The sequence below is a fragment of the Pieris rapae genome, chromosome 13 (assembly GCF_905147795.1).
Source record: "Pieris rapae chromosome 13, ilPieRapa1.1, whole genome shotgun sequence".
NCBI lineage: Eukaryota > Metazoa > Arthropoda > Insecta > Lepidoptera > Pieridae > Pieris > Pieris rapae.
Genome location: NC_059521.1, coordinates 3,763,128 through 3,785,966, shown reverse-complemented (window position 1 = coordinate 3,785,966; position 22,839 = coordinate 3,763,128). Strand labels below are relative to the sequence as shown.

The window sequence follows — 22,839 nt, the reverse complement described above, 5'->3', positions numbered from 1 at the left end:
ACTTTAAACATTCAGTAAATGTAATGAAAAAAAAAATTAAAACAGTTTCATTTAAAAAATTTGGAAATAACCTTTGAATGCAACTTCATATGTACATCATAGGCATCTTTCACAACAAAACCAGCAGCACAGCCCTTGCATATATAATTCATATGTTTTCGAGACTCATAGGCTTCTTGCAATTCAGCAAGACGTTCCTCTTCAGTGATTGTCACTATCTCTATTTGGTTAAGGATGTCATACCCATAGTATTCCTCAGTTCCTGAATGATTAAAAGAATATATTTTAATTAGTTTAAACTAGTTGTGCAGAAGTTTTGACCTTGTGGTTTGAGCATGTGTATGTAATGCTTGCTTGTATGGTGTAAAAAAACATTGTACATGATATGGCCGAACCCGAAAATTTAAACACTGTTATCACCTTCACTAACTATCCTATTAGAATAAAAATTACTGATACAGATACAAAAATATGAGGCCAATACCAAGAGGATTGTAGAGCTTTTGGTCTTTTTGAATTGACTGCATATACAAAATTTCTTTCTTAATAAATATATATATATTAAAGTATTCTAGTAGTAGATAGAAGTTCTTCAGTTAAGTCAACATTGCTTCTCAGTGAACTATCATTTTGGTACTTCTAAACCACTGTTGAGTTTAATTATGGATATAATTATGATCACACTTACCTTTTGAAGAACCTTCTTTAGTTGGTTTTTCAGTAGTGGATTTTTTCTGAAACAAAATTAATACAACATATAGTAAGTTTACTATATGTCACTCATATTGCTATTATAACGCACAGATACTGAAATCTGATATATTATCTGATATATCAAATAATACTCAATGTGAATTACAGAAACATACAAATATTATCAAATTATATTTTTAGGATTATAGGGTCTTTTATTCTAGAATGTTGGTGAAGAAACTCTTTGGACTGCTTTAAAAAAAACATTTCTATGAAAATATACATATTACTATGTAATGGACATAATGACTTTTGCTTTACTTTTCATTACCTCAGGTTCCCATTCATCATCAGAAAGCATTATCTTCTTCCTTCTCTGTATAATTGGATTTCTGTTTTTCTTTTTTTTACCTGTTGATGTAGATGACTCTGCTTTATCTAAAAATATTTGAAAAATTTTTGACTAAGACATAACTTTATTTATTTAACATAAAACAAAAGAGAATAAAGGAAATTGTCTTCAGCTTTTTTATTATAAACATTTTATAAATTGAAATTGATGTTAGTAATTTAAGCCACTTTTTAAAATTACACAAAAAAAAATTTACAAGACATATCATAACATTGTAAGATAAAATTTAAACTGCAATTCTTCAAAAAAATAAATATATTGTATATTGGTATAGGAATATTATTTTTTAAATAGTATTTTTTTAAAGTTATAAATCTAGTCATAAAAAAATGAATACTACAAGTTTTGAAGTTGGATCAATATGTGTAATTAAAAAAATGCCAACAATTCATAATGAGCTTGTTAATTTTATTTATCATTGCTTAAAATGATATGAAAATTTTATTATTTCACTTTCAAGTCTTAGAAAATTCTGAAATCATAATAAATACAAAAAGTAACAGTATGTCACGCTTTCACGCCTAATCCACTGACCCAATTTCAATAAGAAGATAAAATATAACTTCTACTTCAATGTTTTAATAATTATGGTTATGTATAAATGGATTATATTCCTCAGATTAAATTTAATTTGGTATTTTAAGATCTTTTGTATTTTTTGACCATACAATTGCTGTGTTACTCAGTTTCAACTTAATTTACAAAAGTACCTACCATTCATTAGAATATCTATAATTCCAAGCACTTCTGGCATATCTGGTGGCTCACTTTTGATTACCATATTCGCTACAGCCTCTTTATTTTGCGATAAGTCCATAATTTTGATATGACCTTCTTTTTTTATGGTTCCATCCACATCACATTTTGTTTCTTCCATTTCTATTTTTTTAAGGTGAACAGTCACAACGTTATTAAAAAAGGAATTCGAAACCGATAGAACTAAAGAAGATTTTTAGTTATTATTTCCACTTTCTAAATTCCTAACACTGCTTTCTTTTACTTTTTATTACGTCTTTCAATTTTTATGACAAAGCATCATCTACATCTAAAACATTAAACACATTTTGCAGACTTAATTCATGTATGTATGTCATGCCATTACCACAAAACTAAAGAAGAAATTCGCCATGATAGGAAAAAAACAATCCACGAATTACAGTTTGATAAAGCCATTTGTAACAAGTTCCTCCCTTGAATGTGATTACAGACAAGTAACAATAAATATTTTTATGAGACTAGGTATTATGTTGATAAGATCACGATCAAAAATTTACAACTTAAGTGCTTTTTTTTCATAATATTTTATTGATCAACTTTGCCGACAAAAAATAACACAACTTTCATCGCCGTAAGTCATAACTCATAACTATCGACTGTCAACTTTCAAGTGTCAAGTGAAAGACTAAAATAGTGATAGGACTTGAAAATGGTCGTCACGTGACACAGCGTGGCTAATGTCAATCTTATGCTATGAGCTTTAAAACATTATTGAAACGTCGAATTGACACTAAAATTAAACGTTTAAATGTTAATATTATATTAATTTCATTTTTTACTTTGTAATTTGACATTTTAAAGGTATAGAAGAGTACCTAGTATGTTTTCAAGGATACGTTAGTACTATGTGATGTTCTATATTTTTATAAATCACAACCCATTTTTATCTTTGTTAAATTGATATATTTTTTCACAAACAACGGTAATTAATTTATATTCTTATAGAAAGGCTCATAGGAAAAAATACATCTTACTCATCTTAAAAGTCTGTTCTGAGTGACGTCTGTTTTATTCTTTTCTTAGTGTCCTGTATTTATGTTGACACATATATCAAAATCGTATAGAAAATACTACACCAAACAGTATGTACATTTTTAGTGCGTATCTACGATACGCTACAGTACTATGACTACAGTACATACTTTTCTATATTCATAGCCCCTGGGAATTGGGATTAGAGACAAAAGACAATTTCCGACAGACGTGAACCATTAACACGAAACTATTGTTAGCGTGTCCCTTGCTTTTCGTCAAATCTCTGAATCTATAGGCAAACACAGCCACGATAGACGTAACCAGTTATCGTAATTCATACGTATAAAATTTTATGAGAATGACATTCCCCTGCTATATCTCTGCATTAACTCACCAAACTTTCAGAAAAATACGATTTATGTGTAATGGTTGGGTTACGCCTGCCCCAAACTGTCTACTATAGACCTTAGTATAAGTATCATTTGATGTACCCCGTCTTCTCATCAGTTCACAACATATTTATATTGTTATCCTTAAAAATGATTACTTATATAGATTTGATATTTTGGGTCTCATTCTTCATTACAGATAACAGCTGTACAGTAAAGGATTTATAAACATAGACTTTTTCACAGGCGTGATCCACTAACTTATTTTTATAAGCGTCTGTTATTCAGCATTGGCATACAATTTTATTATATATATATATTGTGGTTTAAGGTAGCATTGGTAGGTATCTTCAAGTGTTAAAATTTTGACGAGGGTGTCATGAAAATAATTCAGTAAAAACTAGATTAATTTTGAGCATGATCACAGGTAGTTCAATTTCATTTTGAGTGATCCAATCAAGAAACAAACCGTTATACGAATATTCTTGCTGTGTTATATGAACGAATCTTAATGGATCCAAGTATGCAATCAAAGATACATCACGATTCGAAACAACACGAGCGTCACGAAATTGGTAAACGACCAAATTATGAAAGGCTTTCCCTATTTCAAAAACTAATCGTCAAGAATTGGAATGTAAAAAACCTGACATTACCAGTTTTGTTTTCTTATATTTTGTAATAATAAAACAATAATATTATAGTTATTCTTCCTTATTTAATTATTACCAAACGTTGTAATACATAACTTATTAAAAAATTAGACAAATATTTTTATTAGCACTTAAAATTACAATACATACATTATACGATTTGTAATCTCAAAATATATTTATTTCCTTCTATACATTTGGTATTTAACCCCTTTATATTGAAGGGCGGTATTAAAATAAAAAATATACCAAGTTATAAATTTTTAAAGTATCAAATTTTTATACATTGCATACTAAGCTATTTTTACAGTTCTAAATAAAATGCGTCAAATAATACTGATTTATAATATATGATTAGTTTCCAATTCAACAGGAATCTCGCAATGTTTCTTGTTTAATTAAGCTGCCAATAATAGTTGTTAGACATTTTAATAATCTCAGTATATTTTTATCTTTAATATCAATAATTATGTCCTGGCCAAGTGCAATGAAACTTGTATAAATGGGTATTATAAAGGTTTATATTGTACAAAGTTGTGCAGACTTCTAGCAGTTATGTTATAAATGTATAAAGTTTTTGTAAGCGTGCTTATAAATTACTTAGTCAATTCCATTATAGTAAATTGTGTAATTTATTATTAAGACTCAAATATATATAATTATTAATTACATTTTAGATGGTAACAAAGAGTATAAATTATAATTAATCCCTTGAAAACAAGAAGTGGGAAATATTAAAATATAAAATAAAAAACTATTTGAAAGCCAACACTATGGGGATTATTTTTTAAATATATATAAAATATAAATATATGTATTAGTAATACATATATTTATTTTACTTATAAATATAAAACATAATAAAGTCGCCTTATCACTTTCGAGCCATCTCTTCCAGGCAACCACTAATAACTATATAATATAATTTGAGTCTTAATAAATATTGTAATCATTAAACTTGACCAAAGCAGTCGACTTAAACATTTGCACCAGCAATTAATATAAAAATATTGACTATCATATTTTGGAAGAATTTATTAATAATAATTTGTTGTGTTGTAAGCACAATTTTTAAATGTTGTGCGTAGTAAAGAGTTTAGATATAGTAATGACGCAAAGTCGTAAGATTAAGAATTAAAGTAAAAATAAAAGCAATAGAAAACTGATTTTGCGCTTACAACACAACTTAAAACTAAATCTACAATTACACTATATAATATGTAACATTGCAACTTTTTACAGAAAAATGCTGTATCAAAGCAGAATAACACATGTTTATCTCTGGTTTTCATTCATACTTATAGACTGAAGCGTATGAGCATTCATATTCAATATGCAATTTTTTTACATTTTAAGTGCCTGTTACATTAGTAACAAAGGAACTGGCGCTGATGACCTCGAGAGAGAATTTAATGAGAACATTCAGTTTTATCTTATATTAATCATACAATACAAATAAATCAGTACAATAACCACATCTCTGTATGTCGCTCAAGTCGCGATGTGTTGTCTAGTTTTTATTATGAACACTATTTTTCGTCACGTTATTAAATCGGTACTTCATCACAGTGGCTACTAGTATATTAAAATACATAGTTTAACAAAAGATTGGCTTTTGTACAAAAAAAAATTACCCATTACTTAATCATTTATTGGCAAATATATGCCACATACTTGGTATAATTCATAAATGGCAGTATGAAGAAAACTGTGAAGAGTATTTTTGAAATAGTATTCTGATACAGTTTTATTGCATATGCTATTTACACAGATAAATACTACATGGATTTCGATGTAACAATTCCAGTCTGGAAGCTCAGTATATAATTACTTAAATGTCATGTCCGAAAAATAATAAAGACTACAGTAATTACAATTCTGAGTTTTACATTAATTTCTCAGAACCTATTCAATGTAACATGAAAAATAACATCCAAAATTTTAAAAAAAATTAACCAATTCTTGTTTTATTAATATAAATAGATTTTTTTAATGTAAATAATGTTCGTTCATATGTGCGCACATATTATAAATTTAAAATTTATAAAATATAGCCCTACTCGGTAGGCCTGGCCCATTATTTATGTGAAGTAGGCTGGGAGAGTACAATCCCAATTCGCTGAAAACATGTTGTTATGTTGGTATAAATTTCTAGTTACTAGAACTGATTATCCAAACTCATACCTTTTAGGTACAAGAAATTGTTAATAATATAACTTATATAAGATAAGCTTACAACTGTTAAAAATTTGATTTATTGCTGAATATATTTTCAATGATGAATGTAAATTTAGATGACTATTGTTTTGTTTAATGTTATTCAATTTTATACAAACCTTTATCATTCTTATACTTACGAGTATACAAAAAAATTCTATAACAGTAAGATTTGGTAATTTTAATATTCTTATAGTCAATTTTTGCTGATGTTATTAAATAAATTAGCCTATTTATGACACAAAGCCTTTTTAAGCTGTAACATACACATACCTGTAAAATTGTCCAAATGAGAAAAAGCCTTGCTCCATAATAACAATTGGATTCTAGCCACTTCACTTACACTAACACTGTCACCATAGTACAGAATTTAGCTAGTTATGTCATCAAGGAACTCCACATAGGTGAACGGAAAGTGACCAACTTTTCCGTTCAGCTCGCCTTCCCATTGGCCGTTTATGTTCATTTTTGTCACCTGCAATTAATATTAACATGTGAAAAATTGTTTTAATTCAATTTCAAAAATTGCCTAAATTTCAACAGCTGCCAGCTTTACAGAATCTTGTGCAATATATAAGATTTAGTTATTATTCCCCTGTACAATATTATTTTAATTATTTCTATAGCAAATGGAAAGAAGAATTGAGAAAATAAGTAACATGAATTTATGTGATAAAACAGGGTTTGCTGACGTTACATAAGAATTAATAAAACTAAATGGAAATGGGCTGGACATACCATAAGAGGAGCAAATAGATGGACGAAAATTGTAACACAATGGTAACCAAGAGTCCATAAAAGAAAAAGAGGTAGGCAATTTAAAAGGTGGGCCGATGACATCATGGAAATGGCTGGAAAGACCTGGACGAGATTAGTATTTATTGTACAATAAAGAAAAATGGAGGACAATGGGAGAGGCCTTTGCCCACAGGCACACAGAGGCACACAGAATCGGTTATCGTTGATTAAGACCAACAATAGTTAAAATGTATATATTTTGTATATATACATAAATAAAAATATATACAAATAAAAATTATGTTAGTATTTTTGAATCATAATAAAATTTAATGATAATTTACCTTAAGTATTTCACCCTCCTGTAATTTAAGGGCAGTTTTGTCGTACGCGTTAGGGACCCGCGATTGTCGTACGCGTGCTAACGCCGGCAGAGTGCGCTGCAAACGAATACATGACATTCAACAATGACATAATTAGTCTCGTAGAATAATGAATCATAATAATTTAGTATTTTATAAAAAATGATCTCATTAAAGAATAATTTTTATTGGGTTTTTATCTCAATTACCTGCATATTTGATCCTTTTTGCTGTTTATTGTTTGGAGGACTCGGGGGGTCTCCCAGCTGAGTAAGGGCCTCGTTTGCTGGATATGGCATTCCCGATGGGTCCAACAACTGTAATAAAAACAGATAATAAGTATTAAAAACCTTATAACTTACGTACAGTGTGTGAGTGTAACAATATGTAAAAATTCTGAATGGAAAATAATTTAATTTTTACACATTATTTATCGTAAAATTTGAAGAGTGACAGACAGACAAGGCATTGAATCCTTATATTTATTATATTGATGTCAACAAATATAGTGATACAATGTGTTTTTTATATATTTCGTAACCTTTAGGCACAATTTGAAAAATCAAAATTATATATAATCAACCTAAAATTGATTGAGTAAATAAAAATCATAATAATCAATCAATATCCCAAACAAAAAAATTTAGAAATAATGTATCAAGGCGCCCAATATTCAAAAAAACGCCTTCCTGTTTAAAATAACTTAATTATATCTATTTCACTTTTGTAAAACATATCGTACATATTTTTATTTTATATAGGTTATTTTTAAATTATTTCAAAACTATGTACATAACCTCTAAAATTACTCATTAAGTGAATGTAATTCTTTGAGAAATAAAGAACCGAACCAGATCGTAGAATTGATAATTTCACAAAGTATATAATTATAATTTACTAACTTATGAGCTATATATATTATGCGTTTGTATATGCTAGTAATAGATAATTACCCTCTGTACATAGGGTACTGGTATAGAGCCTGTGCGTCCCTGAGCGTTCCGGGCGGTCCACCACTGCTCCTCATCTCGATTTATCACCATCAGCCGTTCGCCACGACGAAACGGTAAGTCGTCTGCATCCTGGAATATAAATAAGTAGCTAATAATTTTAAAGCTTAGCTATTAATTAATCAATGAAAAATATCTTTATTCATAAAGGTATACAAGTACACTTATGAACGTCAAAAAAATTAAATTAATTGTAAATTTACATTTACTACCAGTTCGCAAGTCAAGGGCGTAGAGCGGGCAATATAACATTATTTACACTGACTGTACATAGTATACTATACTGTAGATAATATACAGTAAGAATATCTATATTTACTTGACAGAATACGATAATCATAAGTGTGGTTGGGATTGTTAGGATGGGAAGTATCCTATACCTCTATTATTAATGATTTGGCTACATTTTATTTGACTAGTAAATAATATTGATATATCTTTTAATTGTTACAAATTTTAACATAAGTTATCTTTATCCGTTTCAGTTTTGCTTTTGAAGTTTCCCACTATTATGACTTGGTCAATTTTATTATATAAATAAACTTGTAATATAATAGGAAAATATCGTAGGACGTACAGGACGTAACAACAGAATATTTGCAATTTGTTATTATATAAAATTATACGTACGTAAAAAGATTAAAAGATACCCCAATTGGGGTTAAAAAAAATGTAGTACGATTTGTAATCGCCACAGACTTATTGAAATAAATAAATTATTTTAACGTCTTAAACCAAAATAGCTCATCATTCACCATGTTCTATACATCACTATCTATTTTTATCTGTGGCAAGAAATTATTAAATGTAAAGAATTAGGCGGTTACGCATAGCCTAGTGCCACATTTTCCATTTATTTATAGCAGAACTTCCGTTAGATAAGGTTACGCTTCACATGTATTTGTTATAAACAAAATGAGTTGACAACTGCAGTCGTTGCTTAATTAAATGAGGGTCTTAAAATTTATTTAACGAAATAATATATTTGGCCAATTGTGACAGGAATAGTCCAATTTATGGCATTCCAAAAAATATTTCTATTTACACATTGATGTTACTTCTGTAAAAATATAAGACTACATAGAGGAAAAAAAATTCCGATTTAATAAAGGACTTACATTTATTTGAATGGGACATTAAATATCTGGCGTAACATTTATGCACTTGTTTCCTTTTGGAGGACATAGATATACAGTAAAAAAAAAATAGACAAATAGATCTGTCATCAACTTCGATGTGAAATTTGGTAACGAACCCGTAACTATAGACCTATACTAGCCAACTATATATTAATCCTTTTATTTATATACATTCAAAGATTAAAAGATACTTACGCTACCATCAAAGTCGAACTTGGCGATTACGACTTCCAGAACATGGTGAGGCTGGGCGGGCGGCGGTGCCGCTGCCTGTGCATTTGCTTGTGGCAGTGGCCGAACTAAAGGAGTTGTGTCCAGGTAATGAAGCCGATAGAACGCCAATAAGGCAGGCATATCAGCAAATAGTTGGTTACCAATGCGGAAACGAGTGCCGCCGTCTGGAGACACCACCCGGTTTATTATATAATGAGATACTCTATCATCCTCCCTGCAAACAATAAAGGACATAGAAAATACGTATTTTATAATAAAGAAAAAATAATATTAGTAGTATAAGTAGTAGCCAAAATCTACTGAGTTAATCAAAGAACAGTCACAGATTTGACATATGTGTATATAAACTGCAAGTAGTATACTTTTTTATTGAATACATTTAACATTTACTTTCCTTTGTACAGATAAGGCTATAATAATAAATGATCTCTAGTAATAAAATTTAAATAAAAATCACATTGTATTAACATACGATTTTACAGTTAGTTTCTTTCCACAAGGTTAAAACCTAATCCAAGGTTGTAAAATACAACATACATTCATAACGCTGTTCTTGCTCAAGTTTTCAAGTGTTTCTTAATAAAGATCATGTAAGATTCTATAATAAACCAATACATTGTATACATCAAAAAACTATTATTATATTAACTAATATAACTCCTTAAACAAATATAACTTTTTATAAAAAAATTTTTTGCTTTAAATCCCTAAAAGTATTTTAATGGATTATTATAGATGCATATAAACAAGCTGCCTTGAATGTTCCTCCTTAATGCCTAGCCAACCTTTTTAGTACATACCAACATGGAATATTTTGCTATGCTACCCCAGAGACTATTCGGTTTCCCGGAATGAAATTTTTTTAGGTTGTTCTGTTTATATTATGAACTTCAGAGTTCATGTTATAAGCTTTTAATTAAAAATTGGGATTTGTTGTGAAAATTAAGACTTGTATGTATTTTGTATGATAATCATAAAACAAATATTATAAAGCGAAAAAATTGTATAAAAGTAAAGTAAAATTTTTATCCGACTGGACACCCAATCTGGTTCTCAGACCTACCAAATATGCATAATGATTTTTAAAAGAATCGGTTCAGCCGTCTCGGAGGAGTATGGGAACTAACATAATGAAACAAGAATTTTATATATATAGATAATATGATCATTTTAACAATGGGGAAAACAAGCATACCTGACACATAAAACATAATCTCCATGAATTGTTTTAGAGTCACGTACTAGAAAAACACCACTCTCAGTTTCATTTAGCAACAGTTTGGTTGCCTCAGCTCTCGATAGTCCACCAAAATACCAACTGTAAGAAATATCAGCAATGTAGAAGTAAATATGTAACATTTACAAATTTATTGTAGTCCTCTACAGGAAAATTTCAAAATAAACCTTAAAGTACTCATCTATTCTAGGTAATAATTAAATTTTGTATGAATCACAATGTGTCAATTCAATAAATTGTAACATTAAATACAGTCAAAACTGTTTACGACAACATAGTTAAGATTAACATACTGGTCATATTGAGCAAAATCAAAATTCTGAATTATAATGTATTCAGTACTTAATAACAAAATCATTAGCTGTTATGACTACTCATATTTGGTTTCTACAACCAAATATGAGTTTTAACAAACAACGAATTGGGATAAGGAACACAATCATTTCTGTTAATTTATGAAAAATATAGTAGGTTTATGAATTCAACAAGGTTAAATCATATAATTTTTTTATGCCTAATCTATTTTATTCAGTTACACTGGATTTCAAAAGGTACTCTAAACATATAGTAAAACCTACTCTATGTGATCACATTTACTACAATTTCCATATTGCTATATTGGTCTTGAAGAAAAAAAAAACAACAAAGTAACAAATGTTAATTCTATGAAAATTTGTGTAATAAATTGAAACTTATGCTTTTCTGCTTAAGATGATTTTTTTAAAGCTGCCCAAAAATCTTGTATAGTATACTGATTTGACAAGCAATTTTAAAAAGCCCCATTTTTTATTATTATGTAGTTAAGGCATTTTCAAAACAGAGACATGAAAACTAAACAATCAGTAACACATAAATTCTTAGCTCCCAGAATATGTTTATACAACAGGTAGTTAACCGGGCTCAAATTTAGATCAGTTGTAAAACAGTGTTTAGCAGAACTGCACTAAAATCTAATTTTATGGACTTTAAACTAATTTCTTAATTTAGCACTTTTGTATATGATTTGCATTATACTTTATGATGAGAAGAGTCAACTGCCTATGCCTGTTGATATCATGATACATTCTAAACAAATAGGAAGTATGCACAGTTTGCATAGCACACATGATTCTTATTAACTTACCTAGTTTTAACAGAATTAAAATACTTTTGTTGTTTAGTCATTTTAGTCCCCTTTAAAAGGTATCGGACCTTATAAGAGCAACGGAGTTATTACCTGGACATGTCATTTTGATCGAACGAAACCCCAATAGTAGGGTTCGCCATCCTAGAACTTGATAAATAACAAGCGCCAATTAGCATTCATCGGCTCTCCATCGCTGACGGAAGTTGTCTGATTACACTGCGGTTATCATTCACCCCGGACATATGCACTTCCTAAGATCCACCTAACGATGCTTTGACTTATACAAACACAAAACGATACATTAATTATTGTAATCAACTAAAATTTCAATTTGTTGACATCTATTTACTGTGACTGTCATCAAATCACCAAGTTATATGAACATCAAAACACATGTTTCCGAATTTCCCGCACGCTGATGAAGCGTCACCTTCGCACGCATACCTCTCTCACTAACTTACTGATGATATAAATGTAATAAGTCTATTAATAGTTTGAATAAAAATAATATTGTAAACCACACACGCGAACTTCCAGGCCATGGGGCGTAGACACAAGTGATTTTTTTTATTTTGACGCATTACGCTCTAGGAGCCAAAATTTGTCGTTGACGGCTGTCTCTATGCAAAGTATAATATTATGTTTAAAAAAGAGATTATAAAAGCTTTTTTACTAAGCATTAATAAGCTAATTTGATAACATTCTTAAGAGCATGTTTAAAAAAAATCCTAACAAAGATTATTCGTGAATTCTTGCTTCATGTCATCAAGTCTTTTTGACATATTTTCAATGAAATTACACATCATCTTCAAATTTTAGTCTATGGTACATGTCCATTGTTTTTCTTCAATGTTATTTTTCTGATTGCTACTGGTGGACGAAATTTTTTCTCGCTGCGTCGAGAGTGAGTTTGTGCTGGTGTTCGTGTCCGATACAGTGATTTATTAGAAATAGATCACGAAGATGTCGTCACCGAGCGCTGGGAAACGTCGTATGGACACGGACGTCATAAAGCTGTATCCTTTGTTATCTTCCCTATCTAGTTGTACAAAGCACCTAGGTACTGCGTTGATAGTTCATACAAATAAGTAGGTAGTTAAGGGCCATCAGCTGATTGTCATGATTGGGTACAAAATCGATATCAGTCATTGGTAAATCACATAAAGCTTTCGTTGCCTTATTAAGCTATTTTAAGTAGCATAAGGGCTACTTTTAGTAGTATATTGATGGAATAATTGAAGGGATTGAACCTTTGTATACGTCCATGTACCTACCTATAGATACACGCACACGTAGATAAACGTGCATACGGTACGCTATTCTTCCGTATCTCAGATTGTATTTCGTAATTCATATGTAGGCCACGGTCTCGATTGCATATTTTCGTATATTATCACGGCCCTTTTGATACTACTTTAATTCTATGTTAATCGAAAATTGGGATATCTAATCCTTTTTTATTCAGCACACACTTGTTCATTCCTTTGTTCTTTTATTTCACAGCTTAAATATTCATCTTTCATCACTTACATAGGGCAGGGTTATTCCTTATATTTAACGAAATCTGAATACCCTTTAAAATACTAATATTAAAAAATATCCGATTTATCTTTGTTATCTTTAAACCAAGATAACAAACTACATAATTAAAATTTTCCACTTCTACATAATTAAAATAATATTTATAAAGAATCTATTTTTAATGCCTATATACTGTTTGTTACCAAAGTATTGCTAACTTGTTGCATCACATATATGCTTTTCGATTCATATAATATGTTTGCTTATTTTAACATAAAGTATTTTTATCTGACTTTAAATAACAAATAAGAGGAAGTTTGTAATTTGAGTGTAACTTTTATTTAAACTTTATTATAATGAATGTGATAATGGCTTTTTGTAGATATTCAGAATTTTCCTTGACCATGTTATATCAGTATTGAAAGTAAGCATGAGGTGACAATATTGGGCGGTTTGAACGAGTTCTGTGTAAAATTCTTTGGACCACCAGGCAGTAAGTATTAAACAAGTAATGTCCTGTACAATGATCAATTATCATGTACCCTCATGATGGACCAGAAGAAATCAATCACATATCCAAGTGACATGTTAGTGCTTGTAAAAAAATTAATGTAATTTTATTTAGATTCAATCTGTCATCACATACAAAACTTGAGAAACTTGGGAGACTTGACTTTTGTCCTACTGGCCCCTTTGACCTCAAATATCTCCTCTTTGGTTTATAATTTTGTAATAAATCAAGGTTTTCGAAATCCATGATTGATTTAAATTTCCCGTTTTATTTTTTTCTTTTGCGCCTCTTTACGAGTCGACTATAGCACCAGTCCTGGAGAAACGGCTCGTAGGATTAATTATAAGTATGGCGGCGGTGTCGCAAAAGAAAACAGTGTTTTTTTTTATTTTAACAACAGTGTGTTATGGCTCCAACATATTCATTTGTTCTGGAGAATTCGACCTGCAGAGCAAACGCCGTGGACGGCCGGTATTAATGCACTTGAAGCAAATCAACGAACGAATCATTACTGTACGATTATCGGAAACGCCCGTTGCTCGAACGTCAAACCAGCTAAATCATACCTCAAGCAAAATTGACTTCGAAAATAAAGATTTTCGAAATTTTGATAATATGGCAAAAAAATCTACTCTGAAGAAACAGTTGAAACCGCCTCCAAAGATTTTATTCGAGTTCTTTTTTTAGTAATGGGATGCACTTTTGCCATCTTATAGGAAACTACCTATAAGACGGCAAAAGTGCTTAGATAGAAATTGTGCTTACTGTGATTATTTAAATATATTCTATTTAAAAAACATCTTCTTTTTGTTCCTCCCATACAAAACGCCAATGTCTAAGTAAGGACCTAATATATATGTAGGATATTTATTCCGCGTAAAAAAAAAAGGTAAAGTCTATCAATATATTTTCTTACAGCCCCATATGAAGGCGGTGTGTGGCGAGTTCGTGTCCACCTTCCTGACCACTATCCATTTAAGTCTCCATCTATCGGCTTCATGAACAAAGTCTACCATCCCAATATAGATGAAGTATCAGGCACTGTGTGTCTTGATGTCATCAACCAGGCTTGGACGGCATTGTATGGTAAGGTTTTTCGAATTGTTAAACTACTTTTTTATTTTTAAATAACTGATTGCAATTTACTTTGCATATGCTACAAAACTTATTACACCAATGGCTCACAGATTGATTTTTGACAAATACTATCTATGCCAAGTTTTAAAGTAGGTTTGTGCCTTCCACATAAATTAAAAGTGTGTGCATGTCATAACCAAAGGCACTAGAAAATCTGTTATTCATGTTTTGTTGAAATGTTTGATCTATTTGGACTCAATTGAGAAAAGCTTTCTTTTGACGTAAAAATATAACCAAGATTAATATAATTAATAATATTACAGATCTGTCAAACATATTCGAATCTTTCCTGCCACAACTGCTCACGTACCCAAATCCAATCGACCCACTAAATGGAGATGCGGCAGCCATGTTTCTACACAAACCCGAAGAGTACAAGAAGAAAGTAACAGGTATGAAATTTAATAACGTTTAACTTCTATTATTGAGACCTGTAACAACAAAATATTTTAAAATGCTTTAATATATTGGTAAAGAATTTTATTATGTAATGCACGTTATAATATTTTTTAATCATTAGCGTAACGATAAAATACAGACTATTTAGATCTTTCAAAGCACATGACATGACAGTGCCCTAAGCTAGCTTAGCCCATTTTCCCATTTCATCATTTGTACATGTGGTAGCTGAAAAAACGTTTTTACTCTTAGGTTTAGCAAAATATATTTTTCTTCTGAATATATTTCTAATATCCGTTAAATCTCATTAACTTAATTTTAGACTACGTACGAAGATTCGCAACGGAAGAGGCGTTACTCGAAAAGGACGCCATAACGGGTATGGGGGCCACATCCGCCTCTTCCGGTACCAAGCCGTCCAATGGCGCCGCGAGTGACACCGAGAGCTCCATGTCAGAGTTTAGTGACGACGAGGCACACGATATGGAGTTATAACGTTGTCTCGTTGTCTCACTCGTCGCTCGCTCACTGCCCTTACGGTTGTTCCGTGAATTCTGCGTTGTATTGCTCGATTTGAATTGGTAATCATTATTCGAATTTTAAATTTTATAAGCAGTGTTTAGTTCCAACTACTGTTGAATTATGATAAATCAGATTGGCTGTTAATCAAGGATGTTTGGTCAAAATAATTACATTTAAAAAATCAAGCAACGCAGATAAAACGCTACCACGCCAACTTAAAATCGTATAATTTATGTCGTGTCTTTGTCTGTCATTTACTGACACTTACAATACAGATAATAGTATAGTTATGGACCACTTATGCCAATTCTAGGTTTATATGTAACTGCTCAGGTGATAAGTGAACACTGGACATATGCTTTAAAATTTGATAAAATCTTGTCTTTAAAAGTTCTATGTGTGGTTTTGAATGTTATAGGTAAGTGGCTTTTATCGGTCATCGCGTTATAAAAATTTAATATTCTATTACAACCTTATAAATTATTAAAAAATGTTAATAAATCAACGAATATTTCGCGGTGAACCGAATACGCTTAAGATTAGCTACCATAAGAAGTGTTCAAGTTTATGGAAAGTAGAAAGTCTCGGAAAGTTTTATGGAAAATTGTAGGTTATGTTCATAAGAACATTTTTAATCTATGTTAGCTGACATGATGGTAATGTTTCTCTCTATGTATCTGAGAGAGACGGATTTCGAATTAAATTCTAGTACTAACTTAATATGAATTGTTTAACTAACATTTTAATCATTGTATTTTTAAGTAATGGCAACACCGGTGAATAGTGAGCGAGGTAGCATTTTGTAAATATCTTTTTAATCTGTCCCCATAGCATAAATACAATAATTCTATATAGCCCGTAGAAGCGGACTGCAGTCATCATTATATCTCATAGGTATTTAATTTTTTTATTAGTTTTAATTTTTAATGTGTCATTTTTGTCCATCTCCCTCTAACATATCGTTATTTTTTATACAAGCAACACCGGATATTGGTGGCAAAATTCCTTACTTACGTAGATAGAACCCATTTTTTGACATAAAATTTTCCAAACATATTTAAGTGTGTTTGGTTCTGTTGTTAAGGTACAAATTATAATTTGATCACTTTTCTACTAGCATGTAATGTATTGTAAGAGCTGTTAAAACTGTGATTGATTTCTATATTATGGAAAAAATTAAATTGTCTATAGAGGTTGAGAAGTAAATCATATCTGTACTTAGTCTAATTATTGCTCTAATGCTTAAAGATATTTTATTTTTAGCACAATTTATTTTCATGTTTGTGAATGCAGTCTTCCCTTGTTATCAGTTGGCACTGTCTAAAATTTAATTATGGCTAATTAATTTTTAAAACAAATATTTTTTTCTTTTAATGAAGCATCTGCTTTAAATGAACTTTTATGAAGATGACATTTTTATTGTTCTTGTCAGTAATGGCTTATTTTGTAATGTTCTTTTTTAATGTTGCTCATAATAAATGTCATTTCTTAAATCAATTCATTTTTTCGCAAATGTTTTATACACGCAACACGTGGTTTAAAAATTTAAAGGAACATTACAAAAACCAAGATCTCTACAAACTACACATTGCAATTTTTAGTGTTGCAATCGTCTTAGTTAAGTCTAGGTTATATAGTTGTAATGTGAAAAAATATATAAATAATATAGACCTATGATGTATCTCTAAATGAAAACTCAGCCATAATAATAATATATTTTGGTATAGGAGAAAACAAAATTACCTAGTTGTTTTTTAATGTTTTTCAATTATCCCAGACTGGTTTGTACCTTCAGGTATGTTTAACTTAATTTTTCTTGGAACAAAATCATAAATTGCAGGTTTTTCTTTTAAATACCATATTTTTATTTGAGTAAAATAGCTTCATGTACCAAATCACTCAGTTGGCCTGTGGTTATTATTATTAGTTTAACATGTAAAAAAATAAAAGTTCTATTTTTATTTCATTACATGTAATAAACTTACGTTATTTTTAAACTACCAAGTTGTTTTATTTGAGCCAGCGATACACCTTATTAATACACGTTTAATAACTACCTAAATTAACGTTAAATGATATTTACAATAAGGTTTATATATCAAGAAAAATTCTTCACTAGGAGACACGACTAGATATTGTAACTTTATTAAATGTTCATATATGTGTATGTCGCGCATATGTGTATAGTAAGCTGTCGAAAATTATGATCCGTAACAAACTGCTTACAATATAACGCACAAATGATCTATTAATAAAAAGGCTAAAAATGGAAAGCACCTAGCGCCTTGATAAAAAATCAAATATGGCGGCGGGTCGGTAAACAATGCTGGCACATAATGTTATAAAATAAAATAACCATTAATTAACATAATTCTATTTAAAATAAACAGTTCAACAAGAGGCTCTATTTACAATATGCCATATATTATCTACATTCATACAATGTACAGAAACCAAAGATGTCACTTGACACGGTCACTTCAACTTAGGAATATAGGAAAGCAGTCTTATTTTTGGATTGATTTACCAAACCTAAATGCATTTTAAATGAAGCGGATGAAAATAATAAATCAATTTGAAAATGGGAATGTTAATACCAAGTGCCTTAACTTTTTTAACTTTAGTGCCAAAGGTTATAATATAGAATGAGAATAACATCTTATATAGGTAGGTAGGTACCTTTATATTTTTCTGCTTTACTAAAAAATTGCTTTGAACCTAGGAATGTTCCATTGCTAAATTGTCATTTAACTGAGTTGTACTTTACAAATACCCACTAGATACTGATTATTGTATAGTAGTTGAGTGACCGATTATAAATGCTATTCTGAAAAACAGTTAAAGGGTGCTGAAATATATGCACAAACAACATGAATCCCTAAGTTAAGTTACATTCTTAAAGGCGAAAACACCATTCATTTAATTTATCCATTGTCAAGATATTGCCAAGAATTATTTAATTATTCTTCAATAATAAAATTGCTATTTTGAAATTTTTTCTATATTTGTTTGTGGTCAGGTCTTTTTTGTAAGGTTATTTTTATGTAAAACAGTTTTTTACATTTTATACCAAATACTGGACAAAAAGTGGTAAAAAAATATATTTAAACACTTGACATATGGAAAACAGCTTAAAAATGAATAATAAAATTTATCTTTGTATAGTATAGTGCGACTATGTGAAACTTGCTCCATTTTATCTATATTCATGTTTCTTCATAACATACAGTTTAATATAATTAAAAATTAAATACCTTAACATGACCAATGACCATTTTAAATGTTTGATAAAATATCTTTAGAACATATCATAATTTTCTCAATTATTGTTTTGGACCACTATTATAATGGCAATTAAACATCTGTCAAAGCACTGTATTTGGTTATGAGCGACATACCTCTCACTTTCACACTTCACTAACACTAATATTTCACCGTCACTAACACTAGCCAATGATAAGACCGCAGCCAAACTTGAATTGTTGTTTGGCTTGGTTGGCCATACCAGAGAGGGCAAATGTGAATGGTAGTGGCTGTAGTTTCTTCTCCAACACAGCTCCTATGTTCCAGTTTGAGTCTACCATACCTAAAAGTATTTCAAAATTATATTGATGTAGTGAAAAAGTTATATATATATATAAAACATTTGTTATTCTGATTAATCTTTTAATCATAATTTAACCTACCTCTAAATACAAGTTCCGCTTTAGGTATAGTAACTTGGTAGCCTATGGTCCCTACAGACTCCATTCCTCTAAATGAGGTGTCCATTTCTGCCACCACCTAAAAACAGTAGTGTTAATAATAAAGCAAATATTTAGTTTGTTTACTTTTTCACTGTGTCCTAAATTAAAACAATTAAAATAACTTGGATCTTAGAAATATCAATTGGAGGATAATTTTTATTTAAAGAGAACATACCTGTAGTTGTTCACTGGCTTGTTTAAAGTAGCACACATGGAAACTGGCTGGCCCTAATGTTGCTGATACTTCTGAATCTGTAATTAGTTATTAAATAAGAACCTGGGCTGAATATTCCTCAACTATTAAATTTTTCTTTAAATATAATCTATTTCAATTATTGCATTATAAAAATCTTAAGAAATAATTACTATACTAATGGATTTAATTCACCTGATTATAAAATGTGCATAATAGAATTTCTTAGGAAACAACCAAGGTTAACTATTTCATTAATTTCATTTTTCCTTAAAGGTAACAAACCGTTGCTGTAAAGTTTAGATTTATATTTATTTAAGTCCTGTATTTGAATCTAGAATCAACAACAAATGATTTGCAAGAAAGAGAATTCTGTTTATTTTTTCATGCAAACAAAATAACTCACCATCCATAGTATATCTAGCGGCAGCAGAGGCGATTGCTATCTCACCACCCATAACACGTGCACTTGATTGATAGACTAGCTCTGCTCCCAGCGCAAGCCGTTTAGTCACTGACTGGAAAATATTGAGGGAAAACTTGAAGTGTATGAAGCATATTTATGAAGTTTTAAAGATTTAAGAGTAAATTAAAATTAAGTTAGATTTGTTTATTGTCACAGCAATTATTACAAAGTTCAAATTCATAGGAAAGTTAATATGGACTCTTGATTACGATGAGTGTTGAAGTAAAAGCAAGGTTTTATTTTCTTAATTTCTAAATGCATATTTTCTGTGTTAAAGTTCTACTATTTTTAAATGTAATCTAAAAATATTATTCTAACCTGTAAGTAGTGTCCTACAAAAACAGAAGATTTCTCACTAAAGTCAGGTTTCCCAACTGCCATAGCCAAAGTGTAATCTGAACCTTTGTACTCAAAAGTACCTTGAGTAGCTGTTAATTTGCATTCTTGTATCTGAAATATTGTAATCAAATATAATTATATGAAGATACAAATATTATACCATTCAGAATCTATTGAGGCCAAAAAGTAAATTTACATATGTTAAGCTCTTTAACTATTTGCCAGTATTTTAAATTATGTGACTTATTTGTATATACATACAAGAAATTTTTGTTATATTTATGGGTATGTATTAAATACCTGTGCAGCTGCCTTAACACGAACATCAGGTGATAACTGATGTATAAAGTTAAAGTTAACATTTCCAGCTGGATCTACATCACCTAGAACCACAGGAAACGCCTCTGTTGGTGATGTTTGCTTTGTGCCAATGTATGTTGCACCAAGCTTGTACCCATTTTGAGCTGTACTCATAGTTAAAGTATGTGACATCTGTAGAAATTAATAATAATTTTATATCTCTACATTTTTCCATTAACTGACTATCCCAGTCAACCAAGTAATAATTACCTGAAAATGGTTTGATATGCCCTTATTAACCATCAGTTTACCTCCCTCAAAGTTCACTGGCATTACCTCTAAAATAAAAATAGTGTTTAAGTATTTTATATATAATAAAGAGCAGTGTAAGCCTGTGGCTTCTGAGTATTTAACATTCAGTAAGTTAAGTGAGTGGTATTTAGAGCATTCTATAGAATGGTGAAGAGAAACATTGACAAGCTTGCCTAAGACCCTTGAAGTTGCCATTATGTGTCAGGCACAGGAGGCTGATCATACCTTCTTTTTTTACATTGACAAGTGATCATGAAACAGATATAAACATCTGAAGCTGTCCTTAAAAGGTTGAAGCACAACTGATTTATGATATGATATATGAAAACACTAATAATAAGTCATTGCAGAAAATATTTAAAATAATGCCAATTAGAAAGAATGTTAGTCGTTCTTCAGTCTATACTTACCTTATTACAAATGTAAAATTGTGGTAAATTTAAGAAGTGAACATAAACTTGAACTATTTTAAATTTATATAGAGTACTAGTTAGGTACTCTTTAAGTGCATTCTTTTAAATTGTTGTATTTCTAAGTCAAACCTTGATTTTGATTTAGAATAATCATAAAATTATATTTTTTTAATATCACCAATTTGAAGAATGTACTCGTTTTTTGGTTATATTACACTATGTATAAAGCGAATTTAGCTATATTACATCATAGGTTAACCAAATTTAAGCTAACTCTACTTTTAAATTAATATGTGTTTCTGACTGAAATTAAGACGAAAAACTTTAGTAGGACTAGAATATGTTTAGAAGTAGACTATAGACAGCTAAATTGGTAATAAAAAGTATTAAAAATGTACCTTTCGTCTTTTTGTGTAATTCATCTAAAGTGCCAGGGTTTTCACGTTTGTTTGCATCTTCTATATTTTTTATATCAGTGCTAGATAAAGCCGAGTTAGAAACACGGTATCGGCTCGCTATGGCACCCATTTTATAAGGAAACTCTGTTTACTTTTCCTATATTTCACAAAAATCGATGAACATGTGCAAAAGAACACAATTTGGTTGAATAAAAGACAAATGACAATCGCAACAAAATTGACAGTCTTTATGGCCAACATAATAAACTTGCATATAAATGCTTTTTACCAACTTTCCAGCAGCAGGCAGTACAAACTCAGAGAATGAACCTATAGATTGAAGTAGACTTGTGCGTATCGTACTAGTAAGTAGTAAGAAAAGTAAGAGATAATTATATTTACATATAATTTCTGTTTTAAATTCTTAATGCCTTTTGATTACATGTAATAGAATGTTTGTTAAGTTTAAATTATGAAAAAGTAACCTGATAACTTCGAATCCTATATTTTTTACAAATCCTAATTTTAGATGAACATTACTTGCGTAAGACAAACACTTTAAATAAGAAAAAGTTTAACAAAATGCTTTTATTATCATAGACGAATACAAATAATACAAT

General features: G+C 30.0%; 4 protein-coding genes across 10 annotated transcripts in view; 1 reads left to right on the top strand and 3 right to left on the bottom strand.

Moving 5' to 3' along the window:
• The window catches only part of LOC111001144 (zinc finger protein 26), a 37,118-nt gene extending 34,658 nt beyond the window's left edge, over positions 1–2,460 (bottom strand). For 5 of the 6 annotated variants that reach the window (XM_045630637.1, XM_045630638.1, XM_022270867.2 and 2 more), the window contains exons 1-4: positions 1,820–2,460; positions 1,025–1,131; positions 689–734; positions 72–262 (exon numbers count right to left, since the gene is read on the bottom strand). In XM_045630637.1, the coding sequence (XP_045486593.1) occupies positions 72–262; positions 689–734; positions 1,025–1,131; positions 1,820–1,982 (507 nt within the window). In that variant the 5' untranslated portion in view covers positions 1,983–2,460. The remainder of the gene's footprint in view (positions 1–71; positions 263–688; positions 735–1,024; positions 1,132–1,819) is intronic. The other variant, XM_022270866.2, reaches the window with a different exon arrangement.
• A 2,182-nt stretch (positions 2,461–4,642) lies between these two features.
• LOC111001145 (adapter molecule Crk) lies at positions 4,643–12,539 on the bottom strand. 2 transcript variants are annotated; one of them, XR_002600466.2, is made up of 8 exons: positions 12,053–12,539; positions 10,795–10,917; positions 9,561–9,813; positions 8,170–8,298; positions 7,426–7,533; positions 7,199–7,294; positions 6,390–6,591; positions 4,643–6,018 (listed from the first exon to the last, which is right to left on the bottom strand). XR_002600466.2 is itself a non-coding variant. In XM_022270870.2 (7 exons), the coding sequence occupies exons 1-7, from the start codon at positions 12,136–12,138 to the stop codon at positions 6,487–6,489; spliced, it is 900 nt and encodes a 299-aa protein (XP_022126562.1). In that variant the 5' UTR covers positions 12,139–12,539; the 3' UTR covers positions 6,357–6,486. The 2 variants fall into 2 exon arrangements, 1 of the variants encoding a protein (XP_022126562.1); XM_022270870.2 differs by lacking the exon at positions 4,643–6,018 and having other exon boundaries at positions 6,357–6,591.
• A 245-nt stretch (positions 12,540–12,784) lies between these two features.
• LOC111001166 (ubiquitin-conjugating enzyme E2 H) lies at positions 12,785–18,052 on the top strand. Its single transcript, XM_022270912.2, has 5 exons — positions 12,785–12,978; positions 13,900–13,976; positions 14,913–15,080; positions 15,395–15,523; positions 15,853–18,052. Exons 1-5 carry the CDS (start codon positions 12,926–12,928, stop codon positions 16,023–16,025), a joined length of 600 nt encoding a protein of 199 aa, XP_022126604.1. The 5' UTR covers positions 12,785–12,925; the 3' UTR covers positions 16,026–18,052.
• Positions 18,053–18,410: 358 nt separating this feature from the next.
• On the bottom strand, positions 18,411–22,458 carry LOC111001165 (mitochondrial import receptor subunit TOM40 homolog 1). The gene is made up of 8 exons (XM_022270911.2): positions 22,220–22,458; positions 21,367–21,434; positions 21,097–21,288; positions 20,776–20,907; positions 20,398–20,509; positions 19,974–20,050; positions 19,739–19,835; positions 18,411–19,638 (listed from the first exon to the last, which is right to left on the bottom strand). The coding sequence occupies exons 1-8, from the start codon at positions 22,347–22,349 to the stop codon at positions 19,499–19,501; spliced, it is 948 nt and encodes a 315-aa protein (XP_022126603.1). The 5' UTR covers positions 22,350–22,458; the 3' UTR covers positions 18,411–19,498.
• Between the last annotated feature and the right edge of the window lie 381 nt (positions 22,459–22,839).

Excerpts from the sequence above, each read along its gene's own strand:
- LOC111001166 (XM_022270912.2), top strand. The coding sequence starts at position 12,926 with ATGTCGTCACCGAGCGCTGGGAAACGTCGTATGGACACGGACGTCATA. Across the intron at positions 15,081-15,394 it reads GGCTTGGACGGCATTGTATG|ATCTGTCAAACATATTCGAA; the intron begins GTAAGGTTTTTC and ends ATAATATTACAG. Across the intron at positions 15,524-15,852 it reads GTACAAGAAGAAAGTAACAG|ACTACGTACGAAGATTCGCA; the intron begins GTATGAAATTTA and ends ACTTAATTTTAG.
- LOC111001165 (XM_022270911.2), bottom strand. The coding sequence starts at position 22,349 with ATGGGTGCCATAGCGAGCCGATACCGTGTTTCTAACTCGGCTTTATCT. Across the intron at positions 21,289-21,366 it reads GCATATCAAACCATTTTCAG|ATGTCACATACTTTAACTAT; the intron begins GTAATTATTACT and ends TAATTTCTACAG. Across the intron at positions 20,908-21,096 it reads GTGTTAAGGCAGCTGCACAG|ATACAAGAATGCAAATTAAC; the intron begins GTATTTAATACA and ends ACAATATTTCAG.
- LOC111001145 (XM_022270870.2), bottom strand. The coding sequence starts at position 12,138 with ATGCTAATTGGCGCTTGTTATTTATCAAGTTCTAGGATGGCGAACCCT. Across the intron at positions 8,299-9,560 it reads AGTTCGACTTTGATGGTAGC|GATGCAGACGACTTACCGTT; the intron begins GTAAGTATCTTT and ends TTTATATTCCAG. Across the intron at positions 7,295-7,425 it reads AAAAAGGATCAAATATGCAG|CGCACTCTGCCGGCGTTAGC; the intron begins GTAATTGAGATA and ends ATTCGTTTGCAG.